Source organism: Artibeus jamaicensis, unplaced genomic scaffold (genome assembly GCF_021234435.1).
Source record: "Artibeus jamaicensis isolate MK-2021 breed Jamaican fruit bat unplaced genomic scaffold, CSHL_Jam_final contig_793, whole genome shotgun sequence".
In the NCBI taxonomy this organism is placed as follows: domain Eukaryota; kingdom Metazoa; phylum Chordata; class Mammalia; order Chiroptera; family Phyllostomidae; genus Artibeus; species Artibeus jamaicensis.
The window spans coordinates 2,797,397-2,816,033 of NW_026521975.1; the positions used below are offsets into that span (position 1 = coordinate 2,797,397).

General features: G+C 37.6%; 1 protein-coding gene across 7 annotated transcripts in view; it reads left to right on the forward strand.

The window, feature by feature from the left end:
• Positions 1-18,637, forward strand: part of KATNAL1 (katanin catalytic subunit A1 like 1) — a 138,484-nt gene that overhangs the window by 111,682 nt on the left and 8,165 nt on the right. For 6 of the 7 annotated variants that reach the window (XM_053672890.1, XM_053672894.1, XM_053672888.1 and 3 more), the window contains 2 exons: positions 2,061-2,187; positions 3,444-12,502. In XM_053672890.1, coding sequence (XP_053528865.1) covers positions 2,061-2,187; positions 3,444-3,642 — 326 coding nt within the window. In that variant the 3' untranslated portion in view covers positions 3,643-12,502. Of the gene's footprint in view, positions 1-2,060; positions 2,188-3,443; positions 12,503-18,637 lie in introns of those variants that run through there. The other variant, XM_053672889.1, reaches the window with a different exon arrangement.

An 18,637-nucleotide genomic window follows, 5' to 3' on the forward strand; every position in this document is an offset into this window, starting at 1 on the left:
TGGTATTGGCAAACTTTTAAATTTATACCAGTGTCTTGGTATAAATTATTGTGGCTTAGTTTATATTTCTTTTATTATTAAAGAATTAAATATTTTTTATTCATTGGCCATTGGATTTTGTAGTGGATTTTGTGTGTTTTTACTGTGTTACAGTGTCTTTTGATAAATAGGAATGCTAATTTTAATGCAATTAGGTTACCAGTTTTTTCCTTTGTAGTCTGTTTTTTGAATAGATATCTTAAGAATTCCCTCTCAGAGCCCTGGCTGGTGTAGCTCAGTGGATTGAGCACAGGCCTGCGAACCAAAAGATCTCGGTTCAATTCCCCGTCAGGGCACATGCCTGGGTTGCAAGCCAATTCCCAGCTGGGGATGCACCAGAAGCAACCATACATTGATATTTCTCTCCTTCTCTCCTTCCCTTCCCTTCTAAAGATAAATAAATAAAATTTGAAAAAAAAAAGAATCCCTCTCAGAGGTCATTAAGATATCTTCCTGTTTTACCTTGTAAAATGCTTATAACTTTGCATCTTAATGTTTAGATTAGTAATATATCTGGCACTGATTTTTTTATGTACATGTGAGGTAGGACCCAGCTTCATTTTTGCCTGTGGATAATCAGTTGTTCTGGCATGGTTTATTGAGAAGACACTACTTCCCCACCTGGCTGTACCACCCAGTCCTAAGTCAGGCATGCACAGTAAACACTCTGACATGCTTCCAAGCATCTATTTTGTGTCACTGATCTGGTTGTCTCTGCAAGAGTATCACACAGATGTAAATTTTACTGCTTTTGACAGGGCGGTTTTGCCCACCTTGCTGCTGTTCTTCTAGTGTCTCGGTTGTTCTTGGTTCTTTTCATTTCCATACATTTTAGTTGGTTCCACAAACAGGTGTGTTTAGGTCTTTACTGAAATGCCTTGGTTCTATAAGATCACTTGAGGGAGAATTGTCAGTGTCATGAAAGACAAAAAATAAACACTGTGCACTGTTTTACATTAAAGAAAAGTAAAGAACTATGACTAAATGCAACCGGTGGTAGGTTTTAAGAAAGTTATAAAGGTCTGGGACAAATGGGGACATTTTAATCTGGATTGTATATTAGATGATACTAATGTACCAGAGTTAAGTTTCCTGAAGAGTGTGATAATTGCATTTTTACTTCTGTTCTTAGTACATACTGAGTTTAAGATGAAGTGTTGTAATACCTACCGCTAGCTCTTAATTCAAAAAAGGGTGGAGAGGAAAGGAAAGAAGGGAGTGGTAATGGCAAAATGGTGACAATTGGTGAATCTAGATGAAAAGTAAATAGCTGTTTATCGAGTTCTTATAGATTTAAACATTTTCAAAGTAAACATTGGGGAAATTAGATCATTTTATAGGTCAGGAAGTGGGAGAGAGCCAATTCCAGACTAATTATGCATTATTTTAGTGTGCTGTATTAAGCAGATTTGCAACTTAAACTGATGGTAAAAGAGCAAGCATGATTGCTTATTTGAAGAGTTATGTGGTTAGTTTGAGCTTTCTCAATCCACATTTCAGACATACTAGAACAGCAAATGTCTGTGGGCTGGCTCTCCAGGTAAAACATGCATTAATAAGCATTTTGTGCCAATTACAGCTTTCCAGAAAAAGAAAATTGGATTTTTAAAAAATGACTGGTTAGAGTTGTGTAACTCTTTTCCTGTATCATACTAAAGAGGTAAGCAAAGTAATTCAAAGGAGTTAGCAATCTATGCAGTCTAGTTTTAAAAAACTTTTTTACTAAAAGCATTTCTGGTGCTTGAATACTAATGGTTTTATTTTTATAGAAAGACCTGAGACCCATTTTTCTCATAGCAAGTATCTTCACAATCTTTAAGGAAAACTCTGAGTTTCTTTCTATGTTTAGTGATTTCAACCAAGGCATGTAGGAAGTTACATGATTCCAGGAGCCATGCAGTTGGAATGCCAGTGGACCCATAGTTACTGAATCTCTTTCCTCTCCTGAATGTTAATATGTGATTTCTCATCAAAATGATTTATTAAAAAATGTGTAACCATATCAAAAAATCTTCTCACAGCAAAAGGAAGAACCGAGCTCCTAAAGATCAATCTTCGTGAGGTTGAATTGGATCCTGATATTCAGCTGGAAGACATAGCAGAGAAGATCGAGGGCTATTCTGGTGCTGATATAACTAATGTTTGCAGGTATTTTTTTGATGATCTGTGATCTCAGTGGTTAGTTATAGGATTGGCAGGAGGACTGGTCAGAAAGTCCACATAGTTATTGGCCCTTGACATGAAAACAGCCAACCATTTCTTTGGAATGATCTCCTGTTTGTCTTGTTTTTTCTACGTACCTTCATTATTCATTGTTAAAATGAATAAGGATGTGACAATATGGTCACCTTCTCTATCCTTGTGGTTTTTGAAATCATTGTGTCTAACTTCATAATGACTTTGACAACCTAAGGTTAATCTAGCCCCAAATTGGAGCCTGGCTGCATTGATGTGAAATAGTATTGTTTAGGTTTGATTGGCATTATTTTACTATATGCAGATGAACAAAGTTGACCAGTTTAAACTGTGAAATTTCCCTTTTAATTTAGTGATACCATAATTTTAGACAATGTACATCACTCATTGAAGATGATTTTTTTCTTTCAGTTCTTCTCTAATGATATTTAAGTTTACATCAGTGGTCTTTCTTTAAAACCACAACTGTGTTTCACACTTTTTTACTGGTATTTTTCCTCTGTGCATTTTAGTGGCATAGAGTAAGTTCAAAATAGTTTTAATATCACTGTTTAAAATATAAAAATGTGAAATTTTGTTTGTCTTGGCATCCTAATAGCTGTTTCATAAGCACTAATTGTCCATTTTTCCAAAACCTTCATAATGCTTTACAAGTGATCAGAATGCACTTAAAAATTGGATCTGGAGAAAAGTCAGATTTTTTTGTCCCTTTAGTTGCCAACAAATTCTCCATGGAAGGAATTCTACATCTACTCTATGCAGATAAAGCATGTCGCAGAGAGAGAGGTGCCTGGCTTTACCTCCTCTGATTAGACTGCAGCAGACAAACCAGTATAAGATTTGAATTATCTTAACATTTAGCCATATGTTCATTTCCAAGTGTACAATTCAATATTTCAAAATTCTACTTTAGTTTTCTAAACTTCTTGGCTGTCTTTGAGGAATAAATGGGGAAAATAAAATTCAGTATTATCTGAGCCCAGCATGGACTTCGGGTTCATTAACAATGCATTTTACGGTTAAGCTGTTTGCATCCTCATTTAACCTTTCCTAAACTGTCAGGATGTCTCTGAAATGAGAAAATTCTACACAACATCATAAAAACATAAGACATGATCTTTTTAATGTTTTTCCTTAACTTTGTTACAACTGAAAGTGTTTACAGCATTTGCAACAATGAGTATTCACTGACTTTGGTACATTTTTAGGGATGCATCCTTAATGGCAATGAGACGGCGCATCAATGGCTTAAGTCCAGAAGAAATCCGTGCACTTTCAAAGGAAGAGCTTCAGATGCCTGTTACCAAAGGAGACTTTGAGTTGGCTCTTAAGAAAATTGCAAAGTCTGTCTCTGCTGCAGACTTGGAGAAGTATGAGAAATGGATGGTTGAATTTGGATCTGCTTGAATTTTTGTCAGCTCTTTCATTCTGGTATTTTTATTTATAAAATGTGAAGAAATTCATGCATTTAAAAAATAGGTTTGGAAACTTTTAATTGGGGAGATTTTTCACTTAAAGGCAAACAATCTAAAACTACAGAGTATAAATGTAGTTGGAAAATAAGAGGAGCTCACGTAGGAAACCTGATGGTCCCTGTCACCCAACTGTGTGCGTTAATATGGCAACCCCAAACCAGGATGCGAGGGCAGTGGAAGAAAGGGACCAGTGTGCTATTGTGGAAGCTCGTTTACAAAAGATTTAGAAGGACCTCTATTTCTCACTTGCATTTGTTATCTTTTGCTTTTTGTGTTTTTCTATTCTTTTCTCTAAACATGAGGGCTCTACACGTGTTGACTATTAATATCAAAACTGAGGTTGTATCAGATTCATTATTCATTGAGAATGATAGTTGTGGATTAAATAATGAATTTACTAGTTAAACCTCTAGAATTCAGCTCTTTACTATTAAAGTCTATTATGTGGTCTGAATTTTTACCCTTCGTCCCCCACCATTTCTTCTATCATTAGCCTTTCATCACTTATTGAGTGCTGGGTGAGAATATCCTCATGCTTTGGTGGTTTTTGAGTCATTTTGCCAGGTGACTTCTCTAGTTGTGAGTATTTTTGCTGGTACTTCCCATATTTCATATTGGAAGGGTGGGAAGAATATTATGGTACAGTGCACTTCTTCATTCTAGACCTCTGGGTTTGTTTTCGCTTTTCTTTAAATTCGGTCAAACAGATAAACCCATTACTTTTTTCAGCTCTAACATTGTTTGATTTTTGTTGAATTTGACCTTTTAAAAAAATATTTTATTTATTTATTTTTAGAGAGAGGGGAAGGGAAGGAGAAAGAGAGGGAGAGAAACATCAATGTGTGCTTACCTCTCATGTGTCCTTTACTGGGGACCTGGCCTGCAACCCAGGCATGTGCCCTGACTGGGAATTGATCCAGCAACCCTTTGCTTCACAGGCCCATGCTCAATCCACTGAGCTACACTGGCCAGGGCTGAATTTGACTTTTCTATTATAAGTAAATACTTTTGTATTCTGAACAAGTCTACTCTCTTGTGACTAATGCAAAACAAACAAAACCAAATTTATAGTTTTTCAGATAGCTTATTTAACAGAATAGCATTGTACATAATGAATAATGCTCATTTGAAATTTTTTTAATTGTGCTTTGTCAAGGTTGATAACTTGGGCACAAAATAGAGAGATTAGGATAGAGAGATGCCATGCTTAATCAGTTCAGCAGGAATTAGACTGAACGAGGCCAGAAAAAGTAGACAACCTATGTCTAATCACAAATGGAGTGAGTCTTGTGGTGTTTAAAATTACATTTGTTTAAAATCACATTTATCCTATTTCGATTGGGCAGCCTATGCTTTAATGGTCAAGCTTTTAACATTTTTATTTGATGATATTCTGACTTTTCAATTTTAGAGAGTACCTATTGGTTTAAAAAAAACATCCATAACTCTTTAGATACTTTATAAAACACCTTTTAGTATCTTAGGAGATTTTTTTTCCTACTAAGAACTATGTAATTTACAGATAACTTAAATCTGACTAAATTCCAATATTCATCTTATGCTATAAATTACCCACTTTCTTCTGAGGGATAGATTATAAGAATTTATAAGTTTTTTAAGATTTTAAAACCATTGTTTTATTTTAATTTGAATTCATCTTAAAAATTAGATGAAAGAAGTTTCCTTTTATTCATTTCTTTCTACCCATTTTTATTTTTATTTTTTAATTGTTATATGTCAATTATAGTTGACATACAATATGTTAGTCTCAGGTACACAATCCCTTAATTAGATATTATATAACTTTCAAAGTGATTATCCTGATAAATCTAGTACCCATGTGACGCCATATGTAATAATTACAATATTATTGACTTATATTCCCTATGCTGTACTTTACATCCCCATGACTATTCTATAACTGACAATTTGTACTTCTTAATCCCTTCACCTTTCTTACCCATCCCCAAACCCCAATCCCTTCTGGCAACCATGAATATGTTCTCCATATGTGAGTCTGTCTCTGTTCTACTTGTTTATTTTGTTTCTTAGATTCAGTTGTTGATAGATAACGTACATATTGTCATTTCATTGTTCATATTTTTTTATCTTTTTTTTTTAAAGAAGACCCGTCAACATTTCACTTAGTACTAGTTTGGTGGTAATGAACTCCTTTAGCTTTTTCTTCTGTGGGAAACTCTTTATCTGTATTTTGATTCTACATGATAGCTTCACTGGGGAGTAATCTTGATTGTAGGTCCTTACTTTAAATCACTTTGAATATTTCTTGCCAACCCTTTGTGGCCTGCAAAGCTTCTTTTTTTGAAATATTTAATTTATTTTTAAAAAATATATTTTATTGATTATCCTATTATAGTTGTCCTATTCCCCCCCCCTTATTCCCCTCTACCCTACACACCCCTCCCACCCACATTCCCCCCCTTTAGTTCATGTCCATGGGTCATACAAATAAGATCTTTGGCTTCTCCATTTCCTATACTATTCTTAACCTCCCCCTCTCTATTTTCTACCTACCATTTATGCTACTTATTCTCTGTACCCTTTTCCCCTCTCTCCCCTTCCATGTGATCCCAAATTCTGTGATTCTGTTCCTGTTCTAGTTGTTGGCTTAGTTTGTTTTTCTTTTAGGTGTGGTTGTTAATAACTGAGTTTGTTGTCATTTTACTGTTCATATTTTTAATCTTTTTCTTAGATAAGTCCCTTTAACATTTCATATAATAAGGGCTTGGTGATGATGAATTCCTTTAACTTGACCTTATCTGGGAAGCACTTTATCTGCCCTTCCATTCTAAATGAGAGCTTTGCTAGATAGAGTAATCTTCAATGTAGGTCCTTGCCTTTCATGACTTTGAATACTTCTTTCCAGCCCCTTCTTGCCTGCAAAATTTCTTTTGAGAAATCAGTTGACAGTTTTATGGGAACCCCTTTGTAGGTAACTCTCTCCTTTCCTCTTGCTTCTTTCAGGTTTCTATCCTGATCTTTAATTTTGGGTAACTTGATGATATGCTTTGGTGTATTCCTCTTTGGGTCCAATTTGTTTGGGATTCTCTGAGCTTCCTGGACTTCCTGGAAGTCTATTTCCTTTGCCAGATTGGTGAAGTTCTCCTTCATTATTTTTTCAAAAAAGTTTTCAATTTTTTGCTCTTCCTCTCCTTCAGGTACCCATATGATTCTGATGTTGGAATGTTTAATGTTGCCTTGGAGGTTCCTATGCCTTTCCTCATTTTTTGGAATTCTTGTTTTTTTCATTCTGTTCTGTTTGAATGTTTCATTCTTCCTTCTGCTCCAAACCACTGATTTGAGTCCTGGTTTCTTTACTATCACCATTGGTTCCCTGTACATTTTCCTTTATTTCACTTAGCATAGCCTTCATTTTTTCATCTGATTTGCGACCATATTCAACCAATTCTGTGAGCATCCTGATTACCAGTGTTTTGAACTTTGCCTCTGATAGGTTGGCTGTCTCTTTGTTGCTTAGTTGTATTTTTGCTGGAGCTTTGATCTGTTCTTTCATTTGGGCCATTTTTTTTGTCTTGGCACACCTGTTATATAATAAGGGGCAGAGCCTTAGGTGTTCGCCAGGGCAGGGAACCCATGTTGCTTCTTTGTGATGCTGTATATGGGGGAGGGGTCTGAGAGGGAACAGTGTCACTTGCTCTGCTCTCTATGTGCTTTCAGTCACTTGCCCAGCTACCCACAAGCAATTTGGGTCCTTCTGGTGCTGATTCCCAGTGAGAGGGTTTGTGCATGCCCTAGGACCCTGTGGGTCTCTCCAACAAATTCTCCTGTGAGGCAGGGAGTTTCTCCTGCTGCTTCAACCCCCACAAGTATTTTCAGTCAGAGGCTTTGAGGCTTTATTTTCCCATTCTGGACCCCTGGGTTTCGCAGTCTGTCTCCCTACCCAGTTGTTCTTCCCAGTTTATCTGCACACAAATATGGGACCACCCAGTCTGCCAGCTGCCACCTTGCTGCTAGTCCTCTCTGCCCAGCTGCCTGTCTCTGCCCATCTTTGCCTCTCCTACTGGTCTGAATGAATGTTTCTTTTAACTCCTTGGTTGTTGGATTTCCATAGAGTTCAATTTTCTGTTATTGAATTTGTTGTCCTTTTGGTTGTTTAAGGAGGCACAGTGTGTTTGCCTACACCTCCATCATGGCCAGAAGTTCTCTAGACTTCGAAGATTTTGTTGAGAAATCAGCCAACAGTCTTATGGGAACTCCCATGTAGGTAACTAACTGCTTTTGTCTTTCTGCCTTTTAGATTCTCTGTGTTTAAGCTTTGCATTTTTATTTTGATATGTCTTGGTGTGGGCCTCTTTGAGTTCATCTTATTTGGGCCTTTCTGTGCTTCCTGGATTTGGATTTCCTTCACCAAGGTGAGAAAGTTTTCTGCCATTATTTTTTTGGATTGGTTTCCAATTTCTTCCTCCCTCCTTCTCCTTCTGGGACCCCAATGTTGTAAATGTTGATACACTTGAAGTTGTTCCAGAGGCTTACAGTATCCTCACTTCTTTGGATTCTTTTTTCTTCTCTCTGTTCTGATTTGGTGTTTTTTGCTTCCTCATATTTCATACTGCTCATTTGATACTCATCTTCATCTACTCCACTGTTGATTCCCTGTAAATTATTCTTCACTTCAGTTAGTGCATCCTTCATTTCTGACTTTTCCTTTTTTATGGTTTTGATATTTGTTTTTATGCAGTTGAAGTTCTCACTAAGTTCATCTACTCTTTCCCCAAGTTCATTGAGCATCCTTATAAGCAGTGTTTTGAACTCTGCAGCTAGTAGATTACTTGTCTCCATTTTGTTCTTTTTCTGGAATTTTGTTCTGTTCTTTCATTTAGGACATATTTCTTGCATTTTTTAAATTCTCATCTGAGCATATATTTATTGATTTTAGGGGGAACAGGATGAGAGAGGGGGAAGAGGAGAGAGAGAGACAGAGACAGAGACATCGATTGGTTGCTTCCTGTATACTCCCCAACTGAGATCAAACTCGCAGCCTGAAAATGTGCCTTGACTGGATTGAATTCGAAACCTTCTGGTGCACAGGTTGGTGCTCCAACCAACCAAGTCTCCTGGCCCAGGCTGTTTCTTTCATTTTTAATTAAAGAAATAATCCCACTAAGATAATCTCACAAACTTGCCATCCAGTAAAATTTTTTTTCTGAAGTACTAGGAGCAGTCATTGAAACTTGTTTGTATTCTTTAGTTAATTAGACCATTTTTTCTGGTTTTGTGTTACTTCTCTTGGCATGTATTTCATTTTTGAAAAAATTCTTCATGGATAGTTATATAGTAATTGTGATTTAAAAAATTGTGATTTTTTAAATCACAATTAAAAAAATACTGCTTATTAGTCAAGCAGTATTTGTAAACTCAAGCTTCCTGGAAGCTTATTTTAAGCAAGTTAAGTGAGTCAAGCATGCTTTTTTGTTTGGTTCACAGGCCCGTGCTCAATCCACTGAGCTACACCAGCCAGGGCAAGCATGCTTTTTTGTTTCCTTTGTTTCTTGTTTTGTTCTGTTGGTGGATGCTGAACATACCATGCATCTTCAGCCCCTTAAGCCACCCGGCGGGACCTCTCGGGTGTTCTGTTTTGCCTTGGCAGTGCATTGTGTGCACAGCATCATTACTGCCAGGCAGCGCGTCGCTTTACCCAGAATGAGAGTGTTGTTGCATTTTATTTTTTTCTATGCTGCATTATCAAATTAGAAAGGTTTGGTCCCTGTCATTCATCTGGATTTTACAACACTGAGGTGTTAGGACTAGGTTTGTGCAGTTCTGTCTCACACACACCTGATCAGGTCATTCCTACATTCAGCAGACTTGCTTTGGGTGATTCCTGTGTCCAACAGCCCGGTGAGGGGTGGGGCAGGGAAGAGCCTGATGGGAGCTTTATGCTTATGGAGTTGGACCATGCAGCACAGGCCTGACTGGGCACTTTTCATAACTACACAGTGTGGCCTTGAGTGCAGCTAGTGAAACGAGTTTGGGTTATAAATGGAGACGCACAGTAACCTGAGTGTGCTTTGGAAAGAAAATAAGTAAAAGGTTTTCTCTGTTTTGCTCTTTAAATCTGTTTTAAAGTTAGAACTGATATCCGTTTATCTGAAAAATATAACATACAGATCTGGCTAGTTTTATTAATCAGTTTTGTGATTTCTAAGCTACATGTTTATTGTAAACATGTACACATGTAATTATGGTAGACATGTAATGTTACATGTTATATGTAAACATTTTGTTCTCATAAGTTCTTCATTGTTTAAAGGAACTAATATTGATGAAATGTAACAGACAAGTAGCTCTTTAGTGTAGACTGAAACTTTTTAGTAATGCAGGTGGACAGTAGACAAGGGCATCACAGACTTTGTCTTCAGGTCAGTAGCAGCACAGGCATTGCAGAGGGACCAGACCCTCTTGAGCTTGGACCTTGGTCTCTAGAAATACCAGGACAGCTTGGAAGAGGACTCACATGTGGTCTAGCTACATAATTAGGGGCTTCATCTGAGCTCCTGAGACTGTAGTTTTTATGATATGATATTTGACTGTCAAAAAATAGGCTAAAATCACTATGCAAAAAATGAGCAGGTAAGTGTCTGATGAATCTAAATCTACTATGAACAAACAAACAGATACCTCAGGAAAAGTGCGTGTACAGCCCAAATGTACAATGTAATTGTTACTCTTCCACTTTGTTCCATGTAGCCTGACTGTATGATATATGAAATTATTGGTAGCCTCTAGGTTTGGAGCAGCTTGAGTTTGTTTAAATTCCTTCCTAGGAAGTTTCTGTGTACACTGTCAAAGTCACAGTGTGAGTCATAAGATGAAGCAGTTGACGTGGTGTTTCATGCTCCCTGAGCCTAACTTGAGAGGCACAGAAGGACTTAGGCAGGTCTTTCACGTTATGTGGGCTCTGGCTCCTTCAGTATTGTCTTGATTACTGAGTCTTTTTTTGTGTAATAGTAGATTCCCACTCTTCCTTCAATCTTATTGATGATAAATACCTTAGGATGCATCCTGTATGATAGGCATAAAGCAGTGGTCCCCAACCTTTTGGCACCAGGAATGGTTTTGTGGAAGGTAATTTTTCCACAGACCAAGGTGTGGGAGTGCTTTCGGGATGATTCAAGAGCACTACATGCAGGCTCACCTGCTGCTGTGAGCCTGGTTCCTAACAGGCTCCGACGGTACTGATCCACAGCCTCGGGGTTGGGGACCCCTGGCATAAAGCATTTAGGATACTTGCTGGCCTTTTCCAAGAAATGGCCATTTTAACTTATTTGAGGAAACAACAGTAATTATTTTAATATTTTTGTATCTTTTGTTCCTTAACTTTATGATTATATGATTTTTTTATATATCACTTAATTTGTGATGCACATAATATTTATGTGAATCTCAGAATCTGTCACAATAGAAAAGTAGGAATTACAGTTGGAGGGAACATTAGGGGATAAAAATGAACTCCAAATGTTTTATTCTCATCTTCATTAATTATTTTTGCAGGAAAAGCTAAAAACTCTGTTGTAGTGACTACATTTACTTATTTATATTTTTAGTTTTTTCATACTTATTTAATTTTTTTAGGATATTTGCTTTAATATTGTTTCTTAATATGAAAACTGTATGAGTATTTTAAAAGTAAAATCCCTAAGATGGTAGGTATGTTTTTAAACATTCACAAATTAACAATATATTTTTAAAATTTTTATTAGGTTCTGGACCACTCTAGCTTAACCATTTCTAAATTTCCAGGTGACTCATTAACAAAACAGAAAAAAAATTATGGTAGTATCATGAAATTTATTCTTTTAATTTTACCATTCTCATTTCTTAATTGACCTTATCTTATATGTGTGTATAAATAGGCTGGACACAACTTTGCTTTGTCACCAGCAGGGCGCAGGTGTTGGCACATGTGGAAATCTGGCACAAGAAACAGGAAATTAGCACAGAGGTTTTCCTGCAGTAAAAGGGCTCTCGTTTGATTTTATGTTCAAAACTATAAAATGCACTTTTGTCTTACAACCTTTGAAATGTCTAAACGTTGCCCTTTGGAAAACCTGAGCCTTTGCACATGTTATTTCCAGACTCTACCTCAGTTAACCAGGCTTAGTTTTAGGCAGGGAGGAATAGAAACTATTTAAACTCAGCTCATCATCCACGCAGATTTGTGTGTTTAAGTATTCCCTTCTTTCTCCTCTTGACCTCTTTCCATTGACTTTTTACTTTAACCCTGAAATCTTTATTTAAAATATTTGTCTTTCTTTCTCTGTCAAAGCCACATATTCAAATTAAGCTTCTGTGAAATGTCCGAATTACCCCTTCTGTCTTTGTTATGACCAGCTTTGTTACATACACGTCCTCCTAGTTTCTCACAGCTTCATAAATACAAGCTAACTTGACAGCATGAAAAGTCTGGGAACCTAATTTGTTTTCATTGTCTTAAGAACCTAAATACTTAATGAAAACACACAGGATGGACACACATTATTCGGATTGTGGATGAAGCAGAGTCACCTCCAGTTCTTATGGTGTGGACAGTGTCCAGCAAGATCACTTACGTTACGATGGTGTGTGTGTTGAGATTTTTGTTTCAGTGTTTGTCTCCCAGTATTTTGAACCTAATTTAAAGAAGATATTTCTAAACTGTATTTATTAAATGTGATTTTCCTTACATTTTGTGCTGCTAACTTTGCTGTGTCATGAGCTTACTTGTGTCTGTGCATAGGTTGTAATTTGGTAATAAATATTTAGAGTATTTCTTGTCAGAGTTTTCCTTGTGGTTCAGATTTGATGTGCAGCACTGGCCCACTTACTGACACCCAGTGGGAGTAGCAGATCCCTTACTAGTAGGCAATGGCTTTTCCAGAATTTTAGTTATTAAAGAACCACATTTGCCATGTATTATACGAATAATTTCAAGGTCAATGCAGGTAAGATGAGTGGCTTTTCAACTGTGATAACTGGTTTGATACATATACTTGTGTTGTTTATGTAGCACCATTGCAAATGAATATTCCATATGGTGAATTTTCCAGAGGACTCTGATTTGTCTGATTTTATGAGCCCCCAAAATTGTTAAATTCACAGACTTTATTATCTTTTTTTTTTTAGCAGTTTTAGACTTACAGAAAAATTAAACAGTGAGGTGGGTTCTTATATACTTTCTCCCTCCACCCCAATTTCCCCTTTTATTAACATCTTGCTTTGGTGGGGTACATTTATTATAATGGAGTCCATATGGATGCATGATTATGAGGAGGGGCCCAAAAAACGAGAATTATCTTCTGGAGACGGGTCCTTTGTAGTACTGACTTCCCCAACTAGATGAATATTCTAGGAACCCCTCTGTATCCGTGTAGCAGTTGGCATTGTTGTGAGAGGCTGTGTTCAGCTTCGGTGAATTTTTTTTTAAGACTCAGTGCATTTGCCCACTTCACGATGGATGATTTACAAGTGCATCTGACCACACTGTGCTGAGTGTTCAGCAGTTTTTGGCCAAAAACAGTGTGCCCACCATGTTTTACCTTCCCCGTTCACCCAATCTCACCCCAGGCAACTTTTTTTGGTTTTCCTGGATGTAAAAAGTCCTCAAAGGGAAATGTTTTGCTGATGTGGAAGAGGTGAAACAAAAAATGGCAGAAGCACTAAAAGACATCAAAATCAAAGAGTTCAAAGACTGTTTTAGGCAGTGGAAAAAATGTCTTGACAGGTATGTTGCATTAAATGAGGAGTACTTTGAAGATGACTGGAGTTTGAACATGTAAGAATACATACACAATTTTTTATAAATAAATTTTGTTCTGGAGTGTTCTCCCTCGTTACCAAAGTTCATAGTTTACATTAAGGCTTATTCTGTGTTGTACAGTTTATTGTGCTTTAACAAAAACATAATGTCACATATCCACCATTTGAGTATCACACAGAACAGCTTCTCTGCCCTAAAATCCTCTGCACTCACCTGTTCATTTTTCCCTCTTCCTCAACTTCTGGCAGCCACTGATCTTTACTGTCTCTGTAGTGGGCCTCTTCCAGAATGTCATGTAGTGGAAATCATGGTAAATAGCCTTTTAGACAGACTTATTTCACTTAGCAATATGCATTTTACATTCTTTCATGTCTGTGTGTGGCTTGACAGTCTATTCCTTTTTACCACGGAAAACAGAACACAATGGGGGCATGCCAGTTTGTTTGCTCACCTCCCGAAGGACATCTTGGTTGCTTCAAGGTTTAGCAATTAGGAATAAAACTGCTGCAAACATTCATGTGCAGGCTTTAGTGTGGATCTGCTAATTCCAGTAAATACCTAGGAGTACAGTTGCTGGAATATATGGTAAGAGTATATAAAAATTTTTCAGAAAATGCCAAGCTCTCTTCCAAAGTGGTCACACCATTTGCCTTCCCGGCAGCAGCGAGTGAAACTTCCTGCTGCTCCACGTCCTCACCAGCGTTTGGTGGTTTCCGTGTGCAGTTTTCCCAATCTGATAGGTGTGCAGTGGCATGTCATTGCTGTTTTAATTTCCAGTTCTCTAATGACTTGATGTTGAGCATCTTTTCATATGCTTATCTACTTTTAATCGTTTTTTATCGAAACCCTGCTAAAACACATCACACTTTTTCTCCGAGTTTTTAAAATAGAATTTGAACTTAACCTTTTCTTTCTGATTCAGAGTTACCCCCCAAACATACTCCTGTGGGCAGCTAGTAGAGGTAACAGGGCTTTTCTGCCTGTTACTAAATGGTCTTTGAGTTTTGGTGTTTACCTTCATAGCATTTTTACTCTTCTGTTATCACTCTGTCAACCTTTATTTCTCTTTCAATTTCCTACTCCCAGTCTTCAGTGAACCCAGTGAAACAGTTGTTAGAACCTCAGGTAGGTTAGGACAGTTGTTTGAGGATGAGGAGCGGTAGGGAGGGTTCTTGTTTGAGCTTTAGTGCTTTGTGTTCTTTCTCTTGGCTGTGACCTTTCAGGTTTTATTTTTGGCTTCTAGAAGTGTTCCAAAGAGGAGGTAGACCAAATGGAAAGTAGATATCTGTGCAAAATTATGTTGTCATGCAGTTGTGTAATGTTTATAGCTGGAAGGCACCTAGCAAGGTGACCCCTACCCTTTTTTCTTGCTGTGACCATTAATGAAGGTTTGATCTCTTAAAGGTATAAAAGAAAAGAACTAAGGACAAAAGTAGGAAACATTTACAGCTAGAGCCTTCTCACTCTCCCTTCAGTCCTTTCTACTCTCTTAAGTGCACACGGCCAGTGCTTCCCAGTAAGGTGATATGGTCACTGGCTCATGTGGGCGTTTGCTCAGAGAATCCAGGCATTGAAAAAAATACTCGGAAACTGTGAGATGAGAGCTGTGCCCAGCCATCATCAGCTGCTGCCTTTCCAGTGGACAGGCCGAAAGGCAGGGTGGACTCACGTCTCATCTGCCTGCTTCACTCAGGGCCAGCTCAGATGCTGGCAGCCAGTGCCAGTGGCTTTTCTCCCCTCCACTGTCAGAGTCAGCTGCACCTGGCCCAGACGGAGTTGGGGATTCACCTGAGATCTCCCAGCAACTTGTTCACAGCCATCACACCTACAACACCAGAACAGGTGGGAAAGCGGGCTGAGGGAGAGGAGCATGTGTTCAGTGCCTGCTGCCTATCCACCTCTTAACCTAATTTAATTTTTTTCTAAGATCTTCTCAGGACCTTTCACGTAAGTTTTGAGAGGTTTGGAGCATTGAGACCTGAACTTAGGAGCAAATGACCTGGTCTACTCTCCTTATCTTATGGGTGAAGGAGCTGAACCCAAGCAGATATTAAGATATGTGGTCAAGATCACCTTTTGAGGTGGCAAACAAGACATATCTGTGTCAGATCTTGGAGAATGCTGTGGTGGAAGGGAAAAGTGAGCCAGGCAGCAAAATGCGTATTAAGGAATTTTAAGCTTATGAAACATGTATGAACAGACTATTTACCCAAGTTGATGGTAGTTAAGAAATACAAGATAAATTGACATCATATGATTGGAACTAACATTTATAATGTTTGGTGTTTTATTAGATCCATATGTTAGCTCTAAGATGTATTTGCTATTGTTATCTTTTTGTAGAGGAGGAAATTGAGGCTTATTGAGTGACTTGCTCTAGTCATTTGGCTCTAAAGGAGTGGAAGGGGAATGGGATCTAGGTTGCTTTCATTCCAGAGCTGGTTCCTTTGCACATTCCAAGATTATTTTCAACAATGTAAAGTGCAGAGGCACTCAATTCTTGAAATGAATGTTACCTTCACTCATTTTTCTGAGGTTATTAATCACTTTTTACATTTTCTTAGTTGAAGTGCTTTTTTACTAGAAGACTTTTAGCAGCTGATTATATATCCAGTAACAATATTGATGCATATAATGGTAGGGAAAAACAATGTCTCTTGTGTTGTGGGGTTAAAATGAAGTTGGGGATATCGCTGTCATTTACTGTGTCCAAGGGTAAATACACACCTACTTGTGTTCAGGGCAGGCTTGTTGGGAACCACCCTACCTAGTTTCAAAAGCTATAACACCCCCCATGGCTAAGGCTGAGTAAAGAGACCTTGGGACCATAAGCCACTGAGGAAACAAAGCTTATCTCCCTGGCAGGGGTGCCACCTTTGCCCCCTTTTACTTCAACCTGCTTGGTCCTGGGCAGATGACTAGTTAGCCAATGACGAGTAAGATTCCTCAAGGGAGGGACAACCTAAGACAGGCACAATCATGAAGGGGCTCTCAGGGATGGACTTGGGGGACTATAGAAAAAGGGGGTGATGGACCCTAGCTTCTCAGCTTTGACATAGCCTGAGTCCTCATTCTGTCTGTAAGAAGTCTCCTAATCTCTTGGCTGCCTTACTTCCCCTGCCCGACTTAAGCCTGAAACAATGCTGGAGGTGGGTGCAGCCCTGTGCTGGAAAGGGCAGGTTCCCTAAGACAATCAGGCCTAAGAAAGAATGCATAAGATCCTTTAAAACCTGCTTTGCTAATACCCTCAATTTAAATAATATGAGTCCAAGCATGAAATGAGTTTGTTCCCCAAAGTTTTATGGCCCTTTAACTATTTGGCCCTGACTCAGAATAAGCCCTTGTAGTTCTTTGAATGTTATCTGTTGTTTAATCATTACTGCCTGACAGTGACTGATGTATGCTGAGTATTCCTGTGCAAATTAAACCCAATAAAAGCCCTTGAGAAATAGGCTCCTAGCCCTTCTCCTTTGAGAGATCGGCCACCACTTATTCTCACTTGTTAGACTTATTCGCATCCCCTGCAGGCTTTATGAAATGAGTCAATCATTCTAAGAGTTTCCATTAATTATGTATAGACCACCAACTTATATGACAGAGAGCTCTAACAGCTACTTTTATTAATAAGATTCCTATAGGCTTTGCCCACTGGTGACAAGTCCCGAGCTGTGTGTCGTCACCATCTGTTACCAAGAGAGCAGCCCCAGGATGCTTGGCTCTGGGTTCGGTGTCCGTAGCAGAAGCACTACCCCAGAGCTGAGTATAGCTTTCGATGTCATGATGCTTTCAATTAGCACATCTTAAATAGCTTCTTTAAACAAAATAACTAATCATGGTATGATACCATATTCCATAACATAAGTCCTGTAGTGGTAGTGATGATTATGAAATTAGAAAAGGGTTAATCAAGCTTCCTTTGGAGTTTGCGAGATATCTCAAGCTATTTTTTAACCATTTTGAAATATATTTTGTAATATTTTCCAAACATACTTTACTAAGCACTTTTTCTCTAATTTTTAAACCTTTGTGTATTTTAAGGAAAATTTAATTCATATGTTTCTGACTCATTTGCACTTATCAAATTTACTTTTTAAGAACAATCTGGTTTCCAGGAAGCCTAAGGAACCCTTCTCATGAAGCCTGTCAGCCTTTAAAGCTTTTTTTTTTCCAGTCAAAACCTTTATCCCTAAGGATAAATGTGGATGAAATGTTTTACTTTACTTTCTAATTCAGAGCCTATATTTCAAATTGTAAGCTGGCTTTGAATATACTATAATATGTTATGCTGCATTTTACTGTCTGAACTAGCTTCATTTTTTTTTCTTACGTGCAAAGAGCTTGTAATAAGTGTGCTCCCATGAAAGCAGTGCACTGATGTGCTGTACTGTCTTCCCAAATTTGTGGATCAGGTGACAAATGCGGGTTGATCAAAGACAGAAAAGGAAATTAACTACTTTTGGGGGATCTGTCGTATATGCTGAATGTGTTTACAAATTTTGGTATACATTCAGATGTAGAAGTATACACCCATAAAATGTTTAAATTCTTGTAGGTGATTTTTTATCTCTAGTTATAAATTCTAATAAGATATTACTATATTCTGTATTAAAGTAATAATTTATTGTGAACTGATTATTACTGTTCCCATCTCTCTTCGGAAATGTTTTTCACTTAAGATTAGTTCAATAGGTTTCTATTGCTTAGCAGTAGATTTTGAGGACAGCTTTTTGAAGCGTTTAATTGAACGGATTGATTGTATGAAATTTTAGAAAAGGTAAGGCGATTGCAGTGAAGGTAGAAGGAAATATGCTGACAACTAATTGGACAGAATGTTACCCACCAGAGAGACTCGGGGAAAGATCTGCAGAAGCACAGCAACAAAAGAATGGAGTTTGCTCAAGGCAGCTAGAAACTGCGTTCAGAAATATTCACATTAAAAGAACATGAACGTTTTTCTTGGATTCTCATTACATAATTGTGTGAAATATATATTTGAAATACTCAGTATATTAGGAAGAGCTTTTGGATAGATGAATTCCTTTTAAAAATTAATAGCTACATTTTTCTTTACTCAAATCTAATAGAAAAACCTCTTCCATGAGGGCAACTTTTACCTTTTACTTTATACTTTTCCCTAAAATATTTTATT